General features: G+C 39.3%; 2 protein-coding genes and 1 long non-coding RNA gene across 5 annotated transcripts; 1 reads left to right on the top strand and 2 right to left on the bottom strand.

The window, feature by feature from the left end:
- Window positions 1-1416: 1416 nt before the first annotated feature.
- Window positions 1417-4886, bottom strand: LOC111070828 (slo-interacting protein 1). 3 transcript variants are annotated; one of them, XM_022361785.2, is made up of 6 exons: window positions 4737-4886; window positions 4081-4608; window positions 3669-4016; window positions 2391-3393; window positions 2105-2259; window positions 1417-1997 (listed from the first exon to the last, which is right to left on the bottom strand). In XM_022361785.2, exons 1-6 carry the CDS (start codon window positions 4782-4784, stop codon window positions 1689-1691), a joined length of 2391 nt encoding a protein of 796 aa, XP_022217477.2. In that variant the 5' UTR covers window positions 4785-4886; the 3' UTR covers window positions 1417-1688. The 3 variants fall into 3 exon arrangements, with proteins under 3 accessions (XP_022217477.2, XP_022217476.2, XP_022217478.2); XM_022361784.2 differs by having other exon boundaries at window positions 2334-3393; window positions 4737-4885; XM_022361786.2 differs by having other exon boundaries at window positions 2565-3393; window positions 4737-4885.
- Window positions 4887-6673: 1787 nt separating this feature from the next.
- Window positions 6674-11316, bottom strand: LOC111070841 (growth/differentiation factor 8). Its single transcript, XM_022361802.1, has 4 exons — window positions 11100-11316; window positions 8109-9253; window positions 7182-7600; window positions 6674-7116 (listed from the first exon to the last, which is right to left on the bottom strand). Exons 2-4 carry the CDS (start codon window positions 9220-9222, stop codon window positions 6748-6750), a joined length of 1902 nt encoding a protein of 633 aa, XP_022217494.1. The 5' UTR covers window positions 9223-9253; window positions 11100-11316; the 3' UTR covers window positions 6674-6747.
- LOC121404182 lies at window positions 9660-10863 on the top strand. Its single transcript, XR_005967796.1, has 3 exons — window positions 9660-10058; window positions 10161-10538; window positions 10595-10863. It is a non-coding gene; the product is annotated as an uncharacterized LOC121404182 (long non-coding RNA).
- Window positions 11317-22196: the final 10880 nt, after the last annotated feature.

Below are 22196 nucleotides of genomic sequence, written 5' to 3'. Positions count from 1 at the left end.
AATTGGAATTACATACCAAGTAAACAAACATTGATTTGTGATATAATAAGGTGGGGTACATTTACTAAAAACATCGACAACAACATTTTTATGCCTGCCTTTCATGCCTTTTTTTCAGTCCTGAACATGAAACCATACCCCACGAAAATTATTTTATTCAACCAATTTTAGATCCGCCGTCTCTCCATAGATTTTAATGAGCAATACCTTAAATGGCGCCTAATTAAAGCACAGATTCACAAAAAAATAAAAGGACAAGGATATGTTTTTTTTCGACTTTTCCTGAGTTTTAAAAGTTCGATTTTGTCGAGTAGTGTAGTGAGTCAGCATGTGTTTCCGCAGTCCTTTCTTAAAGTGCTCTTTATCCCATAGAATTAGGAAAATTTTTGGAGGCTTGGGATATGCCAGTCAGGTTTGCAGGTATAGCTATGCATATTGACTTTATTAGTGCTAATAATGAATAAATTTATATATATATATGTATATAAAGATTAAGGATATTAAGGGTGTCAGCCTATGGCAAAACAAAGAAACACCAGCCTCCTAGCCGAGCCAGTAGTCGGAAATAATACGTGCTGACAACTCGTTATCCATTACAATTTATCGGTCGGAAACCCTTCTGGGCTCGACTTCTCTATTTCACAATTTTTTACTAATTCTTGTCCTTCCCATATTAAAAACAATTTGTGCAATGTTAAAATATTATGACGGACGACGTAGTTCAATTTAGTCTCTGTGCAGGAGCCCATTCACAACACGGAGCAAAGAAATCGATTATACAACAAAACGATTTGAAATATACATATGGTGGAAAACGTCCTTAATAAATGTATCTCGTATCACATTCGTCTGAAAAATGTTACACACATAATCTGATATACATATTGGCGTTTAAAAAAAAAGTATGTTGGTTTTATTAAATTTGTAAGGTTATATAAGCAACTAATCTTTGTTTAGAAAAACAAAAAACCCTCTGTAAAGGGTCTAACAATTAAAATATTGTATTGAAAAACATATGTATAATAATTTATAATGTCAGCTTCAATGCAAGCTTGTGCATGAATGGGATTTCTATAGTAAATAGCTAGATATCATAGGAACGATCGATCGAAAAGAAAGACTGTGGGAACAAAGTACGTTGGTTGTAATTATTTAGAAAACCCAGGATTTACATTTCAAGCCATACAAACTGTATTTTCAAAGTTTTAGCTCGCCATAACTCGATAACTGGACGAAATCTGATTAAGATTAATAATACAAAATATTCAACTGAATACAAATTAATTAAATAATTTGTTGGGCATTATTGTAAATCTGCAGTCGCATGAAAAATGGCTGTAAATATATACATAACACAGAACTCGGCAATGTTTCAAATGTGAATAGTAAAATCTAGATTTGTTTTTCAAATTCGCATTTAAAGTTATTGCCGTTGTAGCTTTAAGGTAAAATACATTTGTTTGACTTCGCGAACAATCCTGAAGAGCACAACAATAAACGACCACAATTTAAGATTTCTTATAATAAAGTTTCCGCCCAATATCGTTTGAAACCCATCATTTCAAAAACACATTACACAAAAAAGATCTTTCCGACTTTTTTCATGTCACACTCGTATTCGTATAAGCTGTGTAGTGTTTAGTTAATACATATATGCATGGTATATGGTGAAACTAAGATTGTAGGTGCTACTGCTGCTGCTGATGATGGCGCCGTTCACGAGCTCGTTCAATGTGTCGTTTACGTTCCTCCTTAGTCCAATAACGTCCGATTTTGACTTCCGACACTGTATCATCCTCTGTCGTAGTAAACTCATTACTGCGCGTATTTTTTCGAATAGCAACGTGCGCCCGATTACGTACTGGCCGCTTTACAATGTATCGTGTTCCATCCGCACGACGCTTCACTTTCCAAACCATGGGTATCTCCTCACCATTTTCACTTATCAGTATTGAGCTATGTTTTGAGCTGGCTGCAATGTGGCTTTTATTTGCGACCTATTTGAAATACAAGATTTTGGGAATGTAGATACAACTGCGACTAAGGTTGATAGATCAATAGTTGTGATCTACAAAGTAAAGCACGTATGTTCCTAATTTCTTACCTCTTGACTACTAACGAAGTGATAGCGGCTCAGATTTGGTGCATTAAATTGGGGACAATGACTTTGCAACTCCTCTGCTGGCTTTATCCGCATTAATTTGAGATCAGTCTTGTGCTGATGGTTTTCCTCCTCGTTGCATGCTTTGGGCGGGCTTTCTGAAATATGTTAAATTTTACAAATATAAATAAAACCTTCAAGAGCTCATAAATGAATCAAGTTGAATTCCTACCACCGAGATACGTCGAGGGAAAATTGGAAGAGCAAAGACCGATGCGGCCAGACCTACCAAATGGTAACATCAACATACTGCTCGCAGTAGTGGTTACAATCGCTTCTTTTGGTGAGAGAATGGGTGGGTTCTGGCTCTCAGCCATTTTGCCAATTTGGTTTGCACTAATTGGCGCTTCGTCACCAGCATTTGAAATCTGATTTTGATGGGGCGAAGCGCTATTTGACCCACCAGTGTTGTAGGCACTCGATGAGTTGTCAATTTCATCGCCCAGCATAGCGTGGCCTCCGATGTCGACGTTGTTGGGTCCACATGCACTGTGCGCGGCTCCACTGCTGCTTGATCGACTTGTATTTGTTAATGTACTGCGGAGTGTGAACACACGACTGCACGCAGGCTGTTGGGTAGATTTTAGGACAGCGGGACGACCTACTAGAGTGTGCATTGTCCTTGGACTGGAACTGCCGTGGCCGTGGCACTGTGACTTAAGGCCCAGCCATTGGGCAACACGTTGAGTTTGCTGCTGCATTTTCGTTTCCATTGCTTCAGTTTCTATTCCACCTATGCCTGTGGCTGTTGCTGATGAGCAGGAGCCCATCGCCGTCATATAGTTAGAGCTTTGATACGGGGAACAGTATAACGGTTCTGATTCCGAATCTTCAGGAATGGTCTCATAAATATGCTCGCTTTCATCATACTCATAAGGGTGATGAGACTGACAGCTTTTGTTCATGAATTGATTTAACGCTTTTACATGGCTCAAGTTTTCGTCTGTGCGAAACTTTGTTTTGCTGCACGCTTTTTCAGATGTCTCCAGAATGACTTTTGGCACATAAGTTCTAACGTTAACGTTCGGATCGGAATTCTGTTGGGTTGTTGGAGACGAATTTTTGGTGGTGTTGCTGACCGGTTCATTGGTTGTTACACTAAGAGTCTTTATGGTCTGCACTTGGCTCAGCAAGACCTTGTCCAATTTATCGACCACATTTGTGTAATCATCGCGGAGAAAGCTATTAGCGTATTCAAAGTTACTCTCAATGTCTTCGTCATCGTCGTCTTCCTTTCAAACAAATTTTTAGAGATTTTAGAGAAATAGTTAAAAAAAAAGCAAGGCTACATTTGCATTAAACACACAAAAGCTGACATAGTTCTGTGTAGGAAGAGATCAACATAAGTATGTACTTTGCGATGCATTTATGTATGCTACATATGTATACTTTTATTACTATCAACATGTACACATATATATGTATTTTATCGTCCAAACTATTTTTACACTAAACAGTTATGCAGTCATTTGTGGTCACGAAGAAAAAAATATACTTTTACACTTACTGGATATAGAAGGCGACTAACAAGAAGCGTCACTGCAAAGGTACTCCCTGCGATCTGAGCTTCAACTTCTTCCTTGCTTTTAACGTCCATGCCGTTGATGCGCAGAATTTGATCACCCCGCCTAAGGCGTCCATCGCGTTGAGCTATACCTTCCGGCTCAATATCACTAATAAATACATCTTCGCATACATCAGCATCAGCATCAGCATCAGCATCAGCCTCAGCCTCGTCAGATATTACGTCCCCTCGGCTAATGTCGATATTTGAAGCCTGATATCCATTGCAGCAAACATTAATACCTAACTTTTCAGTGGTTGAATCATCAATCGTCTTAACTAAAGTTATTTCCTGTAAATTAAAACCATACTTATGTATATATGAGACTATTCATATTTTAATCTTGTCAAAATACCTCAATATCAATTTCCGGCTCCAGACATTGTTCAAACAAATGATGTTCTTGCTCAATGAAGTGATCGGCTATCGTGCGTACTATATCCTGTTCCTTAAGGTTTTCGGCTGAAGTTTGAGTTTCCTTCGACACGGAAACGGCCGAGAAAACTTCGACAGGCGGAACTGCAGACTCTTCGTTATTTAATGCACGAAGTGTTAAAATAATTTGATTGTCGTTCTTTGAGTTTGCTTGCGACACTGGTGCTAATGGAGGGCTGGGGCTGGCAATCAACAACGAAGTTGACTTTACGTTTTGTGAGGCACTGGTTGTCGGTGATGTATTTAACTTTTCAACTGTTGCCAATTCGCTTTGATCAAATGGCAATATGCTATCAACTTTGTTTTCCAAGCGAGTTTCTATATTAATTTCTATGTCTAAGGCGTTTTGCTTCTGCCGGCACAATTCGACTACAATGGTTTCTTTAGTTTGAAGGAACATTTGAACCGCTTCATATCTCGGCAAATGACTAATATCATTTCCATTTATCTGAAAAAAGTATTTTACATTTTCTTCAATAAGTTCGTTCTTACAATATATATGTATATCAATGCAATACATACATCGTGTAAACATGTAAATATGCATGTGTTTATAGTTTAAATGCTCTTACGTACCTTTAACACAACATACTCATATTCCAATTCGAAAATGCAATTATTCATATTGCTGATTTACTGTGAAATTACATTATTTGTATTTTATTATTTTTAATTTGTATACATATTTTTTCGAGAAGAATCAAGTGTGGCCAGATGCTACCATGTTTGCAACACAATAGGGGGACTCGCACAGCGGTGTTAAAGTTGCTTTTATCGATTGGTTCGTAATAGGTACTCGACGACTTTAGGTTACCACTTTTCGATTTACTTTCCCAAACGGAACGTTATATGCTCCCGAATTCACAAAACGCAAAACTTTTCCGTCTTCAAAACGGCAACATATTTCTCGCCGAAATGAAAAGAAAACGACTTTTAATACAACAAAACGAATCTTAATTGCAAAAGGAAAAATATAGTATAACTTACTGATGTATTGACATGACACCATTACCTGTGCAATTGAGCTTGTGCCCTTTTTATAAATATTTTTTAAACTAACCTCAAAATTAGATCTGGAAAAATTTGTCTGTACAACAACAAATAGTGAATTCATTCGAACAGCTTTCGCAGACCGATTTACTCTTCGATAAATCTCTGTTAAAAATAACAGAGGCTTTTGATATGATCTGGCGCTATAGTGTTGGTATAACAGCAGTAAGCTTTGCGTTAACAGTACAGGAGTAAATATATCACACTTTTGCGGATTCCAGAGCGCCTGAAAACGAAAAGTATGACTTTTGGCTGAAAGTAAACGCAAAGTGAATGTAAAAACCCTGCCTGAATATAAATAGTTGAAGTAACGCCCATACATTTTCTTTCTTGGCACTCGACTTTTTTCTGCATGGACTGCTCAGTATTATCGAAATCAGCGTATTGAAATTAAGACGCTCGGTCTAATAAAGCTACACAAATCGCACTCTGGACTCAATTTAAGCATAGAAATTGAAAATTTGTTGGAAGAGTTTTCAGTTTCGAAGCAGCAAATTTATTCTGTAAAATGGGAAAAATGTACTCAGAAAAGCTGTAACATTTTGTTTTTTTTCACATTTTCAGAAATGTAAACATAATAACATACAGTTGTATATTTATATATATACTATATATATTTTATACACAAATATATATATATTATAATAACATTGGAAGAATTTTTCTATTTTACACTAAAACCACCAACAAAGCGTAAATATTATGTACTTGTACATTTGTATTTACGATGGTAAAGCAGTCCACAAAGAGAGAGAGCAAAATTGGTGGTAAAGCAGTTGACTATGACTGTGTATTTAAAGGCAAAAAACCGAATTTAGTAGAAAACTTACCATTTTTCAACATTATCATGCCAGTTAAAATATACTGTTTAACACATTCTTTTGTATGCGAGTAAGAGGGAAATGGAAAAATCGATTTGAAACGAGCAGTGTAACCGTACGGAATGAAGTGCACATCTCTGGTCGCACCACTGGCCGCTAGAAGAATATATGACATTTGTTTGCTAGCAAACAGTTTTTGGATCTGAGTCCTAGGCTTTATTAAAATACAAACATTTATGCGCTTTTGGTCATCAGCGTCTGAAGAATAAATGCCATTTTTCAATGCTCAGCTGTTTGTATAAACTTCAATTTAACATATGTGTGAATATGTATATGGATCAAAGCGAAATATCAAGAATCATTCGTTCCAAAAACAGCTTTAATTTTTAATAAATTCAAGTATTGTATCCTTTAAATATACATATGTATGCAAATGTTAAAACCCAATCATCAAAATTCATAGCTTAATAAAGATACTTTTAATTGTATTTTATTTTGATACCTGTTAATATATCCGCCAGTATCCGATTTGTGATCGTCGTCAATAGGAGGGCTGGGCTGGCTGAATAACTATTAGCGGAATAGAATATCGAGGCCTTAGGTTAGACCATCTCCTACATAATAAAGTAAGCAGCTTGCAAGTATGTACATAAAATTATATTTTTTTTATTCTAGATGATTGGTATAAAAATCGAGATAAAAATTCGACTTGATGGCTAGGAACAGCTGCATCCCTCTACAGACATATTTGGTATAACACTTAAAACCAGGTTATGGTTATCGTCAAAATATAACAAGCTTAAGGAACTCATTTTTGTTGGCGAACAGCAGGGCGTGGCCGACGTCGTTAAGGCGGCCAAATGAGTGTGGGGATACTGCTCGAGGTATCCAACTCTGCAGTCGCCACTGCAAAAGTATGCATCAAATGACGTAGGTGCAACAACGAAATGCCATCCAAAACTTGTGAAGTTCACCTTGAGAGGATATCGACAGCATCGCATATCGTGATCACTTTCAGTACAGTCCATATAAACGCTTCGTTTTCGTCGATGCTTTTTTTGTGATCCAATTTCTATGTGAACCGTCTGAAATAAAGGCAATAAATTTACCAATTACCATGAGAGAATTGCGATGTGTGGAGGACGCATACTAATGGATTATTCGATGTGTTATCGGTGGTCACAACTAAAGGCTTCATCCAGGATTCTACACCTTTTATAAGAATTTCATGAGATTTATTCGACCCGCGATCACCGAAAACAGGTTTAAGGTCAACGTTGACCCACTGTCCTTGTCCAGATGGGATTTTTTGTCGAAATTCAAACATTTTGGCCTTGTGAGTAAAGCTTGTGTTATTTGCACGGCGTACTGCCCGATGAATAGCTACAACAATATCTTTACTTTGTTGATTTTCAATCTCCTCAATGAGTTCCGGCTGATGGGTGCTTATCCAGTCCCAACCACGCAGATATAAATGCAGTGTAGCGTACGATATGTCCGAGTAACTATTGTCGAATTTAAACCGAAGAACGTCTGTTTTACGGTTGTGTCGAACATGTGGTTGAAGTTCTAAATGGACGAAATTTAAATTAACATATAATGGAATTTGAGAAATTAAAAGATCGTATAAGTCTTAAATTATTTATAGTGGTAAGACGTGATGTCATGAGAGATCGAGAAAACATCGAGAGAAAACGAGAAGGAACGTTGTGAATCGCTTCCATGGACGCGACTCTAATTTTATACGCGTACTCAGTCAGTATATAAATATGTATGCTTATGATTTATGTATCATCTGTTGTCTACATCTCCATCTTAAATGTTGATTCTACATATACAATGTAGGGGTTCGGGGTAAGCAACTGAAAATTAATTTCTTCATTCTGGCTATAATATACCGGCTCGACTATTGAGGCTAATCAAGAATGTATATACCCTTAGGGGTCGGGCTTCCTTCTGGCTTATGGTTAAATATGTACATACAAGTACATCCGCACGAACTAAATATACAACTATGCTCTTTGAGTTCGGGTTATAAATACACTCTAGCTGTAATAGATGAATGTTTTGTACTTACGTTCAGGAAACACGTAAATGCTGCTTATGTGTGAAAGAATACTCTCGTATTCATCATCATTATTATCCATAAGAAAATCTTGTTTTGTATTTGGATATTCCTGGATTCCTATTTCGGTGTTATAAATCAACTTAAACTCATTTAAAGCATTAGCATCATCCCCTTGCATTTGAGAAGAAATGTTCATGTCTGATTCATCAGCCACTAAACCGCTACTTTTATTGGTATTTTTCTCGTCTTTCTTAGGGACAAATGGTGATTCTGATAGCGGTTCTCCTGCGGATTCCCTACGGCGCCAAATTGTATTTGTTACAGATGCATTATAACCTTTATAGAAATCCTCTAATATATTTTGTGGCACTGAGATAGGTTTGGTTATATTTGGTAGTTTTTTTAGATTTAACCGCATGAGTATGTGCATCTTAATCGACTCCAAGCTATCCTGCTTTGCTTTCTCGCGCAATTGGCGTTGTAAAATACTATCAATGTTGATCAATGTATTTCGATTCATAGATACGCCTTGAACACTCGAGAAGGGACCCGATCTAGATGTTGTTGGCAGAGTCGAACTTTTACTATTCCGTTTGGTTTGTACTTTTATTGGGTTTAAAGGCGGATCAGGATCCTCTTGATAATGATCCTCTAGATTTTTCTGTATAATTGTTGCTGACGCGTTCTCGCTTGAAAGTATGTTAGATTTAGCATTCGTTCTGTTACTCAATAAAATGATTTCAGGTCTAACACTGACACTTGATGAATTGCTTGAGCTTTCTACTAACTCTTGCTCACTGTTGGCACTGTGTGCAGTCGCTAGGACTAAAAGCATGGATAGTACAGCTATGGCCACACATCGGTACATGACAAAGGGACATCTCGAATGTCCACTTATAATCTGTGGCTTTGTAATACTTGTCCTCGATTTGCAACTGCACAAATCTCTTCGGGGAACTATATCGGGGAAATCTATGCTATTGGAATCCGTCTGTACGTGCACAACTGCAACTGCTGTTTTTGCATTTTCAATAAGCCTTTTAACACCACCACCCATAGGGTACTCATAATATTGGCTCTTAGTCTTGTGTTCTTTCCCAATGCGGTACCCATTGGTCAGCATGATTTTTAGCAAACAGTTGTCGGGTTGAGTGCTGAAAAAAAGAAAAGATTGAGAATTATATTATTATAAGATATAAGATTTTGCGGTTGCCCTAACTATAACAAAAAAGTAAGAGATCTGGTTTCACATAAGATTAAACTCTACTCAAAGCTATCGGACAGGATTGTTATATTACTAAAGAAACGAGACTGCGGCTATTGCGTGTTCTCAGACATGTTCATCGAAAAACAAAGTCTAAATATAAAATGCTATTACTTGGGTGTTTATGCTTTGATTCAAATGGACGATTGACGATTAAATTGAGGCCTATCAATCAGTCCTATTAAATTGTATTTACAAATTTGCTGGGGCCTTTACAGTCAAAAGTTGTTTACAAATATCAATGAAAAACTTTTTTTTTAACTTTATTAAGTTTTGTGGCAATAGGATTTAACCAAAGACGATACAATACACGTAGACAGAGGGAGTGAGTGGAGTTTCAATTCTCTTTTTATCTGTGCTTCGTCCCCTCGCACAAGCGAATGGTTTAAGACGGAATGTCCTCTGGGGCCTTGCCAGAGGCGAAGGATGCGCTACGACAACGAAGCGTCGAACGAAAATTGAAATGAAGTTTGTTCTTTGTAATTTTATATTCTTTGCCAAAACCTTAACAACATGCCATAAAGGAAAATATAGGGAAAGGCAATAATGTTTCCAGCTGTTCCGACCTCATTAAGATTAATGTACATATACCTATGTACACTGTACATGCATATAAAGTCCTGATCATACGAAACAATTAATCTAAAATTATATCGAAAGATTCAGTCGTCATGCAAAGGACCACCCTAATGTCGGTAAATATACTGTACTCGGTACATTCATTTGTATTTTATGCACATACGAGGGCTGTGCAATAAGTCCGTGACCTTTTGAATTTCCCGCCTCTTAATTTACAGGTCAACACTGCTTCTGTCAAAGGTATCTATTAGCGGATTTCTGACAAAATTTGAAGAAGCTGCACAATTTGGTTTGGTTTGGTTTGTGCTTTACAGCCATTGATAGCAGGCAAAATGGAAACAAGTGTGCTCGTGCGGAAAAACCACCACTGAAATCACGGCTAAGCTTGATCAATACTATGGTATGGGAAGTCCGCTTCCAAAGCACAAACGATGCCAACCATCCTGGACGGCCCAGCTAAGGTTGCTACCCGAAACAATTGAAAAAAAATTCACGATATGGTGTTGGTCGATCGGAGATTGAATTCCTCCTTCACCCGCCCTAACCTGATGAAATGACCCGGCGAAAAGAGATTTAATTCCAACGAGATTCGTGAAGTAATCTCACAAACAAATTCTCATTTTGAGAACTTTGACAAATCTTTTTTTTTAAGGGATACAAAAATTGGAGAAACGTTGGCGTTGAAACGTATGGCTAAAAGAAGACTGTGATTAAAAAATTATGGTTTATCCAATAACCTGTTTCGTTAAAAAATCCACGGACTTATTGAACATCCCTCGTACATATATGACAAAATTCATACATACATATGTCTGTTCTGTGCATAAACGATTCACATGAATCTCACTCTCAGCTCTTGATCACTCTATTGTATTCAATTAAACCATTTATAAACATATTAAATTTTTGTGCTCTTGAACTTCGGTTCATCTGAAGCTGAAAGTGCAGTGTTCGTCGTGTTTACAGTCATAAAAAATCAGATTTAATATATGTACATATGTACGTATGCTCACACGTACATATGTATACATATGCACATTTGGATTATTGAGCCATAAGAGTACTTCTCTGAGATAACAAACATTTAAATGTAGCTATGTACATATGTACATAAATACATACATATGTATACAAACTGTGTGTATTTATAAACATACATATGCGCACGCGAATTCTATTTTGAACACTTGGAATTATATGATGTGATGTTTTACATGTATTGGATAAATACATGGACTAAAGTTGTGCACATATTTCAGTTGTTGTTGTTTCACTTTTCACTTCGTTTTGCTTGCAATTGAAAGTGCATAGCATATTAATCCAAAGCACTACAGATCGGCACACGTATTTTTCGGTTGGTATTTCATTCAAATGTTGCGCAAAAAAACCAAATGTTGAGCAACCTTTTGAAAATTTGTTGCTACATTTTTCTACATGGTGGCTTCTACACATAGAGTGACCATAATATTTTATTGGATAGTCCTTAAAAATTCTCTGTTGAAAACGGACCGTTTTTTGGTGGACCCTTTAAATTAAAAATAGTTTTCATAGAAGTGTCTTAATGGCCCCAAGGGTAACAAACATGTCGTATGATAATAATACAATCAGTTTAAATTATTTAGTTTAAGGATTTTATGTATATTTTTACCTTTTTGCACAACCACTTTTGCGCCAAAATTTGATTTTTGGATCTACAAGTCTACAAGTTGTTATTACTGGTGATAGTTGTGCCGATAGGCTGAAAAGTGCAAAAGCAAAAGTGCAGTGCAATCGAATATTTCGAATATGCCCCTGTCGGCGAGCAGGGAACATGTGCATCAACTCATGCTAGGGATGGTGGCCAGTGCCATTGTGGCATTCGTCATATCCTTAATTGTCCATATCTATTTTTATTACATTTTAATAACATTTTTAGGATAATTTTTAGAATATAACTGGCTTATAATACTCCTTTATTTACGAGCGGAAATTTTTATGTTCAATCGCCGTCGTGAGCTTTCTTGCGCTTGACAAAAAAATACCAGAGTTCATTTTATATTGAGGTTTGAACTCGGTATTTTGTAGAGTTTCCCATACAAAATCCATGCAAAAAAAAAAATACCAGAGTTCATTTTAAACATGGTATTTTGTGGTTTGAACTTGGTATGTAAATGACGGACCAACAGTAATTGAAAATCGTGAAGATGGCTGGATTCTGTAAAGATATTTCGTTTCTGCACCACGGAAAATTTCGTGCAGCTGGTTCTACGAGGTTTTGTCGGGGCGATTTTGTGGACGTCTCATTGATGGGACAATTGTTAAGACCCACCACCTTGTCCTGTGCTTTTTTCGGAAAAGCTGCGTATAATGTTCTGCAACCAGCGGCCAAAAACCGATGTATTTGGAAAGTAGCAAAGACACGCAAAGGTTGAGGCAGATTTGCTATTTAATTTCATTTTTAGTGCCTCTGCACCCAGTAACCAGAATAGCTTTGAGGGACATTTTACAGTACATGTACCGTGGTGAGGTGAATGTGAAAGAGCACGAAATGGCAGCGTTCATAAGTGAGGAACACCTCCGATTCCACCTTCGAGAAGTTGTATAAATTCGATCCCTTAATGGCCCTGCAGCATCCTCAATTTCGCCGCGTGCAGCCCTCGTGGGGTATATTATAATTAATTAATTAAATATCAAAGCACTTCGCTGATGAATGGTGCCGAATTGAGGTAATAGTAACCGAAACGTGAATCTACGCGATTGGCGCGCAGAAATCCCAAATCCTGATGCATCACGACGCATACGACGCAAAAACGCCAATGATAAAAGAAAAAATGACAAAATGGATGGTAAGTCCGTGCAATGCTTAGTCCAGCCACTTAAACCAGCTCTTACGTTAGTGAACGAACCTTTAGCTCCTCATGGAGCCACCAAGAACTTCGTGGATATTGATGCACCGCTATGGGGTCAGCGCCAACGGAAACCATGCCTTATTCGCCGCTATCTCGAGAACTAGGAAGTACTGTGCGAATCTTGATGAGCCACATGAGTGCCACCATGAAAGTCTATGCCAAATTTCTGAATGACTCTTTTCCTCCTAAATGGACATTGAATTATGCCCAAGATGCCATGAGTTCGAGAATCGAGCACAAGCCGCAAAAGTCGGACATTGTCTTGGCTCGCTACAGCGATGGCTGCTATTACCGCGGCAGGGTCATGACCTGCCGGGGAATCTGAAATGAAATATAAGATTTTTTATATAGACTACTGTTCATGATCTGTTCCCTTGCGCACATAAGAACACGCTTCAGCCACCTTGCGCTACACTTTGCTAATCGAAGGCGTCGCACACAGGAGTTCCATGCCATGCATGGAATATCTAAAAGGCCAAATACTCTACGCGGAGGATGACGTAATGCTGGTCAGCTATGCTAAGCACGGTAGCTTTCTGATTAGATTTATTCGGAAAAATCGGCCGATCAGCTGAAAAGCAAAAACATTTTGGCCACCATACAGAAATCCATGTACTCAAATGCAATTTGTGCTATAAAGATATCTTTATTAATTCTGAAGTTATATTGTCCCACTGTGCGACAGATGGCGCTTTTCTGTTCTTTTTTTGTATTAGAAATTTTTCTGTACATTACGATGGCGCTGCCGTACTCGATGAAATGCTGCCCTGGAAATGTGTAGCGCTCTCTTCGGCGTTGCCGTACTGCTGAAATACTGCCCTTAAATTCGAATATTATACCATTTAATTTATTTGAAAATAAACCGCGAAAATTCAAGCCAAACTTGAAACTTGAAATAAATCTGAAAATAAAATAGAATACAATACAATGCTTATATGGAAAAGCAATGGCCTATATTCTTCTATGCTATGCTATTTCAGCCGAAGTGATGATTTAATATTTACCACGCCTAGACGCTTGGATGATCGCCTTCCCAATCCTTGGATCATCTCATCTTGGCAAGAAGCTTGCTTAAATGCATAGCCTGAAGGAGCCCCTCTAGAAACAATGATTCTGTTTCCATGTGGAACTCCACTCCCTGTTCGCTTCATGCTTTATGTTTATTGATTTATCTCCTTTCGCTGCTCTTTCATGGCTCTGTGTCGATCGAGCTCCGAGCTAAACTGTGAACTCCACTTCATTGCAATCGGCTCCAACAAACTTCCCTCCAGCTGCTCCGGCTGCTCCAGCTCATCCTCCGCTTCTTGCTTAGCGCTGTAAGTTTCTGTATATGTGATCTTTTCCATTTTTTATACCCGTACTCAAAAAAGAGTTAAGGGGTATATTAGATTTGTGGTAAAAGTGGATGTGTGTAACGCAGAGAAGGAAACGTTTCCGACCCCATAAAGTATATATATTCTTGATCAGCATCAATAGCCGAGTCGATATAGCCATGTCTGTCTGTCCGTCTGTCCGTCTGTCTGTCTTGTTGAGCGCCTAGATCTCAGAGACTATAAGAGCTGGGCAACCAAATTTGGTTTCCAGACTTATGTGATATCCCACTGCTACAAGTGTATTTCAAAATTTCGCCCCGCCCCCTTCCGCCCACACAAAGAACGAAAATCTGTGGCAGGCACATTTTTAAAGGTACGATAAAACTAAAAACGCAGTGTCGTAGAGAATGCCCATATCTACCAGACTGCCGAATCTGAATCAGATCGGATCATAATTATAGCCAGAATGAAGAAATTAATTTTCAGTTGCTACCCCTGCCCCCTCCTGCCAACAACCAAGCAACTCATTTTCCTTCTCGCTCGCACACTCTGCCGCGTTCAGTGCGCGAGCAACCCCTAGCGGAGGAGATGTAGAATATGAATGGAACATGTACAATCTACATGTTAGATGTAGAATAGACATTGTAGATGAGATGTAGATAGCAGATGTAGCAAAAAAATGTAAAATGTAAAATTTTTATTTTTTTTTTCTAAAATTCTAAAAAATTATAAGCTCAATAATGTATATACTGACTGAGTACGGGTGTAAGTAGAGTCGTGTCCCCAGAAACGACTCACACGTTCCTTCTCGTTTTTTTTATTGAATTAAACATTTTATTTACGCTTCGAGCCAAACCGACTTTTTCTGATAGATTTTCGGCTTTACATTTCTTTAGGAATTATGTTTTTTATAGTAGAATTTTTTTTTCTTCAAAGGTTATCGTCTGGGAAATATCAAGCTTTTATTGCAAAATTAAGAATTTTTGTGGGGTATTTGTGGAATCAAAATTATATCTTGTATATATGGACGTTCATGTATGTTTTGTGTATATGTGCATTAATTAAGCGTCGTTTGTGGTATCGTTCATAAAAATCTGTGGATAAACGGTTGAGCTAAAATTGTCGGCTGTTTGCTTGTGCTTCGAATTAGCCTATATCTCATTCCCTGATAGTGTAAATTGATTCCCCTGTAAGATATTTTCCAGACTTTAGAAGTAGGGGCTGGACTATAAATATACGCAAACACAGGTCGTCCGTGCTTGTGTTCAATGCTTGCTGTTTTCAATGCTGTTGTGTGGTTGCGGGTGTGATTTTGGTCTGCGGTTTGTCAAGTGGCTCACTCTCACCCTCACCATCACCCCGTAGAGGACAGAACCACTTGATGATTACCGCACGCACATAAATGGAGTTTGACTTTAGTTTGAGATTTGTACGTATGTATGTACTATGTGCTGTACACACTCCCACTCCATTCGGTGCCCAGTACTTTTATTGCTCCTCTGGGCCGTAATTAGTTACATATGTAGTTACATATACTTATGTACCTGGAAAAGTTTCGTTTGGGGTGAGGTTTAGGTTTATCGGGTGTTTGCCGTATATCGACGAGTATACGCACGGGTAGTAAGCCAAATCTGAACCCAATTAGATACCAATGTTTGGCCAACAACGTCCGGATTTGTAATCCAGGGATAGGGTCTGGGCCTGGGCCTGGGTCTGGATCTGGATCTGGGTCCAGGTATTGTTTGTAATTAAAAGTCGACAGACCTGAAAACGAACAGGCATACAAATACAACTACATATGAATTCAATCGCGTAGAGCCCTGCTGCATATCCTTGCAACTTCTTTGTTATTCGTTCGTTGTTTTGGGCAGATCGAACATTTTGATCTTCGCCTGGCCTGGCACAGCGTGTGGCACAGCAAAGTCAGCGTGTCTCCGCCTAAGGAAACTTTCAAACTCAACTCTCTTGATCACCATCTCAGTAGAGCTCGCAATGGCAATGGGCAATGCAACCCCCAGCGTTGAGCGTTGAGCGGAGAAGGAGACGGAGAGGGAGACGTCGCGTCGTCCGAGAGCTGCTATCGATTCTCGTGTGAAAACATGCAATTATGGTTTTATTTGTACTATTTTTCAAGAGTTTCATGAGTTTGCATGTACACGCGTTTTTTGTGAAATGCCTGATTTACGGATGTCAGGCAACGATCGGTCGTGGCTGCTTGGAGGCCCAACTGTTTGAGGGGTTGAGCATTTCTATATTGTATGTACATATATTTATATTGATGTACAATGTAGTACATATGTATGTAGATGATAATCGCAAAGTAAATAGCTGAAGCTTCGATCATTTTCGATATACATATAAATTAATCAGGGCGCACCGTTGCACCGTCTGGGATCCCATCCAGGCACCAATAGTAGTTTTAAATGAAATGAGTGATCCAGAACGGTGTTTCATTTCCGTACTTCACACTCCGTACAGCATTTAGCTCAGTTATAGAAGATGATAACGTGACTGAGGAGAAATGTAGCTTTTCTATTTATTCCACTCAGTTGGCCCCTTAAATACGCAGCTTACTCATTTAATTCCCATTCCCATTCATACATACATTCCTACCCCACCTCACCAGATCCCAAACCCCTTTGTGCACAGTATTTGCCTGCGTCCGTCTATCCCATCCCATCCATCCCACTTTCAGGAATTTTCGAGCATTGTGCCTTGCCACTTGTTTGCATGCTGCTTGTTGTTCTTATTACTGTTAAAGTTTGCGCCCTTATGAGCTCGACAGAGCGGAGAGATAGATTGCGGGGTCACGAGTGGGAGAAGGACTGGGACTGGGATGTTAGTGTGGAAGGGAGAGGGAGGGTGGGGGTGAGCGGAGTGGTGGCACTGTAAAATTTGATTCTAATCCGCTGATAATATTTTCAGACTTTCAGAATTTTGATATTTCGCTCGGTTGAATTTAATGCGATTTAATCATGCCTTCTCTATAGAGGGTGTACGTGTATTTGAGTGCGACAGTGCGACAGGGCGACAGGGCGACTGGGCGACAGCGTAACGAAATAATATTTGGACATGTTAAATGCTCTTCTCTAAGAGGTGGAGTGGGGTGGAGAAAAGGCTTCTCTCCTGCTTTGTTGTATCTATCTGTTGGGCGATATCATATACACATGTACATACATACATACATACATACATACATACATACATACATACATGCATAGTGGGGGTCCGATGTGTGCGATTAGAACATAAAAATACTTAGTTACAGCCATACAGCTGGAGAGGCTGGTTAGCATACATCTCAGAGCGAAGGAGCCCGCAATGAAGGACTTTGCATTCGAGTATGTACACACAAGTGTATGTATGTACATATCTGATACTGGTGATCGCGTCTAGATTTATACTACATATGTGCATTCTGACTGATCCTGACAAAACAAATCTACAATATGCGGATGTGGATATTTATGAATAAATGTACTATACATACTTGCAAGAGTATACTTACTTATTTTTAGTTATTTTTTAAATGTTGTTTTAGGTAAGGGAACTACCGCCTCACCATCAACCTCCCGCCAACCGACCGAGGGGCCTACAATCGGATGTACTTAAATTGTACATACATACATATGTAGATACCTACACATATGTACATACATATGTACTTAAAAAACTTAAAAAAGCTGTTTTGCCAATTTGAGTAGCGTCAGGCAAGAGTGCAATCGTTTCCTTGCTAGATAAGGATCGATTTTCAGGCGGGTAGAATAGAGCGAGCGTAGAACAGTTTTGAAACAAAAAATATGATTCAGTGCTTCATTACGGAGCTCTTTTAGTCTCCGAGAACTTAGCGTTCACCGGGAGAGACCGACGAGCGGACAGACAGACGGACAGGGCTACGATATATGTACATACATGTGTATGTATGTACATATATGCATATCAACTCGGCTATCGATGCTGATGAAGAATACGTGTAATATATGCTTTTTGGCGCGGAAAGGCTTCCGAATCTAATCGGCGTATCCCTACTATAGCTCTTTGAGTGGCCCGACCCTGTATGTGTATGTGTATGTGTATGTGTATGTGTATGTGTATGTGTATGTGTATGTATATGTATATGATATGTAAAAGCCATCTCTTCTGGGAGGGTTCTGGCAGCGTCTACATCCGCCTGTAAGAATAGTCTCGATTGGCCTCAGATACTCAAGCACTGTCAAGTGTGTATGTACTCTACTATATCCTCTACTATTGTAGATCAATATCCAATACTACATATGTAGATACATATGTATATGAACATGGATATATGTACATAGTCTTTGCAAAGTGTTATTTTCAAAGCCAACAAATAATAATTAAAATTGATGAATTCATTAAAATGCATGGACATACACAGTATGTACGTACATATGTATGTATAGGCACATTTGTATGTGTTTATGAGAGACAAGATTATCAAATGAGTGCGACTAATCGTAGTACGAGTTGTTAGCCGGAATGTTGCCCGAGTGGTTGGCTGTATGGTATCAAAATGAGTCTTTAAGCGGGACGGATAAGCCCCGTTTTCAATCCTTTGAAAGCAGCATGGTTCCTTTTAATTACGTATGAGTCCTCGACTGGCAAACTGCAGCACTACGCATCCTGACCTTCCCATCTACCCCCTCTCAATCTTCTACCAGGCTTTTCTTTTGTGCGTTGGCCACACTGGGGTTGGTGTGTTGGTGTGTTGGTGTTGGTCTCCCGTTAAGTGATAGTCGTCGTCAGGCTGTTGGCAACGTGTGGGAGGTGCGGCCGCGGGATGCTCATAATAATTGAAGCATATTCACAGTGGTTGCCTCTTCCAGAGATGGGCGTGCGGACTGAAAGCTGCACATCACATCACATCACCTCTCCCTCGCTCACACACAAAAATATGTACAAACCACACCCACACCGACATGAACATACACATACACATACTCACACTCGCACTCGCACTCACGTTCCGTTCCCCCGTTGCTTCGAACCCGCATGCTTCACGTTGTTTGTATTTGGTTGGATGGTCAAATGCTTGGCTGGACATAGCTGATTCTGGCTCCTGCTCCTGCTCCTGCTCTGGGTTTGGGTCTGGGTCTGGGTCTGAGCCCGGGCCTGGCGCTGCTTTAATTGTTTAATGGCTCGTTACTTGAATTCCCAGTGGGGGGGACCAATGGTGCGACGGTGCTAACTGGGATTTTCAAGTGCGATAATTGTAGCGTTTTATTATGGATTAAGCAAATTTTCTGTAAATTATATCTCACGGAAAACAAGTATGTGGATCCGCAGCCGAGAGGGGAAAGGGAATGGGATAGAAGAGGGTAATTTCAATATTACAGAAAATCGACATTTGGACAATTTCTGCCAGCTATGTACATACATATATGTATGTACATATACTACAATAACTTATTTTTACTCACTCTCAAAAGTTATTGCATGCATACATACATACATATGTATGTACATATGTATATCTACCACCACATATGTACATACATATCTACGGATGCGGTAGGAGTGCGGTGGAGTGCAGCAGGTGCTTTGTGTTTCCATGAGTCTCGCAGCTACTTCGAGTATTTGGCTAGAACAGATTCAACGAGCGGCAGTTCAAGCGTTTTTCCTAGCTTAGCTGGATTTGATTCAATTCGAACTGAATAATTAATAGTCAGCGTTTTATACCGCTGGCAGCATTTTAAAATTAAAACAATGAATAATATGGATCCTGTGTTCCTGTGTTCCTGTATTCCTGTATTCCTGTATTCAGTGGAAAATACTGCAATAAACCGATACTTTAAGTACTCCGTTCACACGTGCATATGTACAGTCATAAGTACATACATACATATGTATGTATTATCTCGGATATGGTTAAAGTCGTAGACATTGTTAACTCAACTCTGACGTGCCAGTGTGTGTGAGTGCCGGCAACAGTTGCGTTGCTCTTGTGCTTAGTGGAAATGGAAAAAAAAATAATAAAATAAAAAAAAAATAGCGTCGTTCCGCTTATCGCCTGTACGCAAGACTTCACACGGAGGAGAAAAGGAGTGGAAAATGGGGCGTCTTGCTTGTGATATCAGTAAGGCGCACGCTGCCACAGCCGAAAGCCGTCGTCGAGGCGTACGGAAAACAAAACGGAAAGTGACAAGAGCTGGGCCAGGCCAGGCCAGGCCATTCAATCACATCCCCCCTGCAATGCAGTCCATATGCGAATGCCGAAGCAGGAAACTCTTTAAATATTGATGCCAGCAGACGAGTAATTGGTCAAGGAAAGCTCCTTCTAAGCCTCCGACAATACAATCAGAATTTCTGAGACAAGAGATACATATGTATGTATACAAATGTATGTACATATTTTCTCATTTAAGATATTCAACCAAAAATAAGGATGGCCAGGGCTAGGCAAATTATGTTATTACCTATATTCATTTACCATTAAGTATGCATCGATTTTGTCAATTTTTGCCGATCAAAACGATGTCTTGAAAATGATCAATTTCAGCGTGTGCCCACACCTCATTTGACTGTTCAACATAACATTGAGTGGATCCATTGCCAGTGGATCACCAGTGACATAAGCTTTAAGCCAGTTTTAAGTTTCATCACACCACTGAAAATAACAGCAAATAAACGGCAGCAAAACCAAGCTCCTTTTTAAACAGTTTCCTCGAACAAATTTTTTATGTATTTTGTATTTTGTATTTTTATTTCCTTATTAAGCACAAGCTAAAAATTAATATCGATATACACCACACCCAGCCCCTGATTGTTTCTGCATTCTGCAATCGGCATCGAGTCGAGCAATTACCTGTGATTTCTGGCCCAGGCTACATATGTAGTTCGAAATGGATTGAAAGAGGCCAACGAGGTAAAAGTTTGGCTCGTTAAATGTTATTTTTATTTTTTTATGTATGCATGTATGTATGTATGTACAAAGTGACGAAAACTATGCCAGTGGAAAACGCGTGCGAAAGTGAGAAAGTGATCGTGATGATCCCTGAAATATGTATGGCGAGAATAGTGTGAGGGTTTGTACTGTGAGCTGAGACAAGTAATAATAAATACATAAGTACATACATACATATGTACATACATACATACATACATACATATGTACACAAGTGAATGGAAGTGCTCTACATGTGCCGTGCCAAGACGGAGTAGAGCTGCTCCGTGCTCGTCGCCGCATGAGCGTGCGCTTGCTTCCATCTCCATTGGCTGTGCATCTGTACGGTACGCACTACGTACGAACAGTATCTGCTGAGTATCTGCTGAGATTAGTATTGAGATCTCACTTATTAATATTGGTATTGGTTCAAGCTGCGGGGAGGCGGACTTGGACTCCGCTGGACTGTAGCGTCTACTCCCATACGCCCATACTCACCGATAGAATGAGAAGCAGAAACGGTGCTCAAACGCTGAGGCTGAGGCTGAGGCTGAGGCAGAGCGGAAAACTTTTCAGTGCACGAGGATGTACCGTGTCGCCGGCACGTGGCACGTGGCACGTCGCAATTGCCCGAATGGCGAATGCCGAACGGGGAGCCCCGCACTGGAGTTAGACTGAACTTAATGTGCAGATTGCTGAGCTTCCTGCCGGGGGATTTACTACCAGGCGCTCCCATGCAACACAATAACACAATAAGAACATTCGCAGCTTTCACCCATCCCTGCACCCCTGCACCGCACACATTTTTGATCTAATCTGCGCATATTAAAATCCCAAATATTGTAAAAGCCATCTGCCCGGGATCGGCCTTTACACTAACAGTCAAAAGTGGACCAGTAATAGCATAGCTGATACGAGTATGATAGGATACTCTTGCTCTCTTTAATCACTTTTACCCGATCGGTTCTCAAGCCGTTCAATCATTGCCATAATCGTAGCAGGTTACATGCCTCCATGCCTTCGATTGTCAGTATAAAACCTACACTCACTGTACCCAAATTTAAAAATATACAACAGTAGTTTCCCCGAAGAGAGTAGCCCTAGGATATTGATATTGATATACAAATTGTGGGAACTAATAGTACTTGCATG

Source organism: Drosophila obscura, unplaced genomic scaffold (assembly GCF_018151105.1).
Source record: "Drosophila obscura isolate BZ-5 IFL unplaced genomic scaffold, ASM1815110v1 contig_187, whole genome shotgun sequence".
In the NCBI taxonomy this organism is placed as follows: domain Eukaryota; kingdom Metazoa; phylum Arthropoda; class Insecta; order Diptera; family Drosophilidae; genus Drosophila; species Drosophila obscura.
The sequence above is the reverse complement of the archived record's forward strand: the minus strand, read 5'-3'. Positions and strand labels throughout refer to the sequence as shown.

Coding starts and splice junctions, on each gene's coding strand:
- LOC111070841 (XM_022361802.1), bottom strand. CDS start 9,222: ATGCTGACCAATGGGTACCGCATTGGGAAAGAACACAAGACTAAGAGC. Junction 7,601..8,108: donor CATTTACGTGTTTCCTGAAC/GTAAGTACAAAA, acceptor TCGTCCATTTAG/AACTTCAACCACATGTTCGA. Junction 7,117..7,181: donor ACACATCGAATAATCCATTA/GTATGCGTCCTC, acceptor CCTTTATTTCAG/ACGGTTCACATAGAAATTGG.
- LOC111070828 (XM_022361784.2), bottom strand. CDS start 4,784: ATGAATAATTGCATTTTCGAATTGGAATATGAGTATGTTGTGTTAAAG. Junction 4,017..4,080: donor AGCCGGAAATTGATATTGAG/GTATTTTGACAA, acceptor TTTAATTTACAG/GAAATAACTTTAGTTAAGAC. Junction 3,394..3,668: donor TTAGTCGCCTTCTATATCCA/GTAAGTGTAAAA, acceptor TTTGTTTGAAAG/GAAGACGACGATGACGAAGA.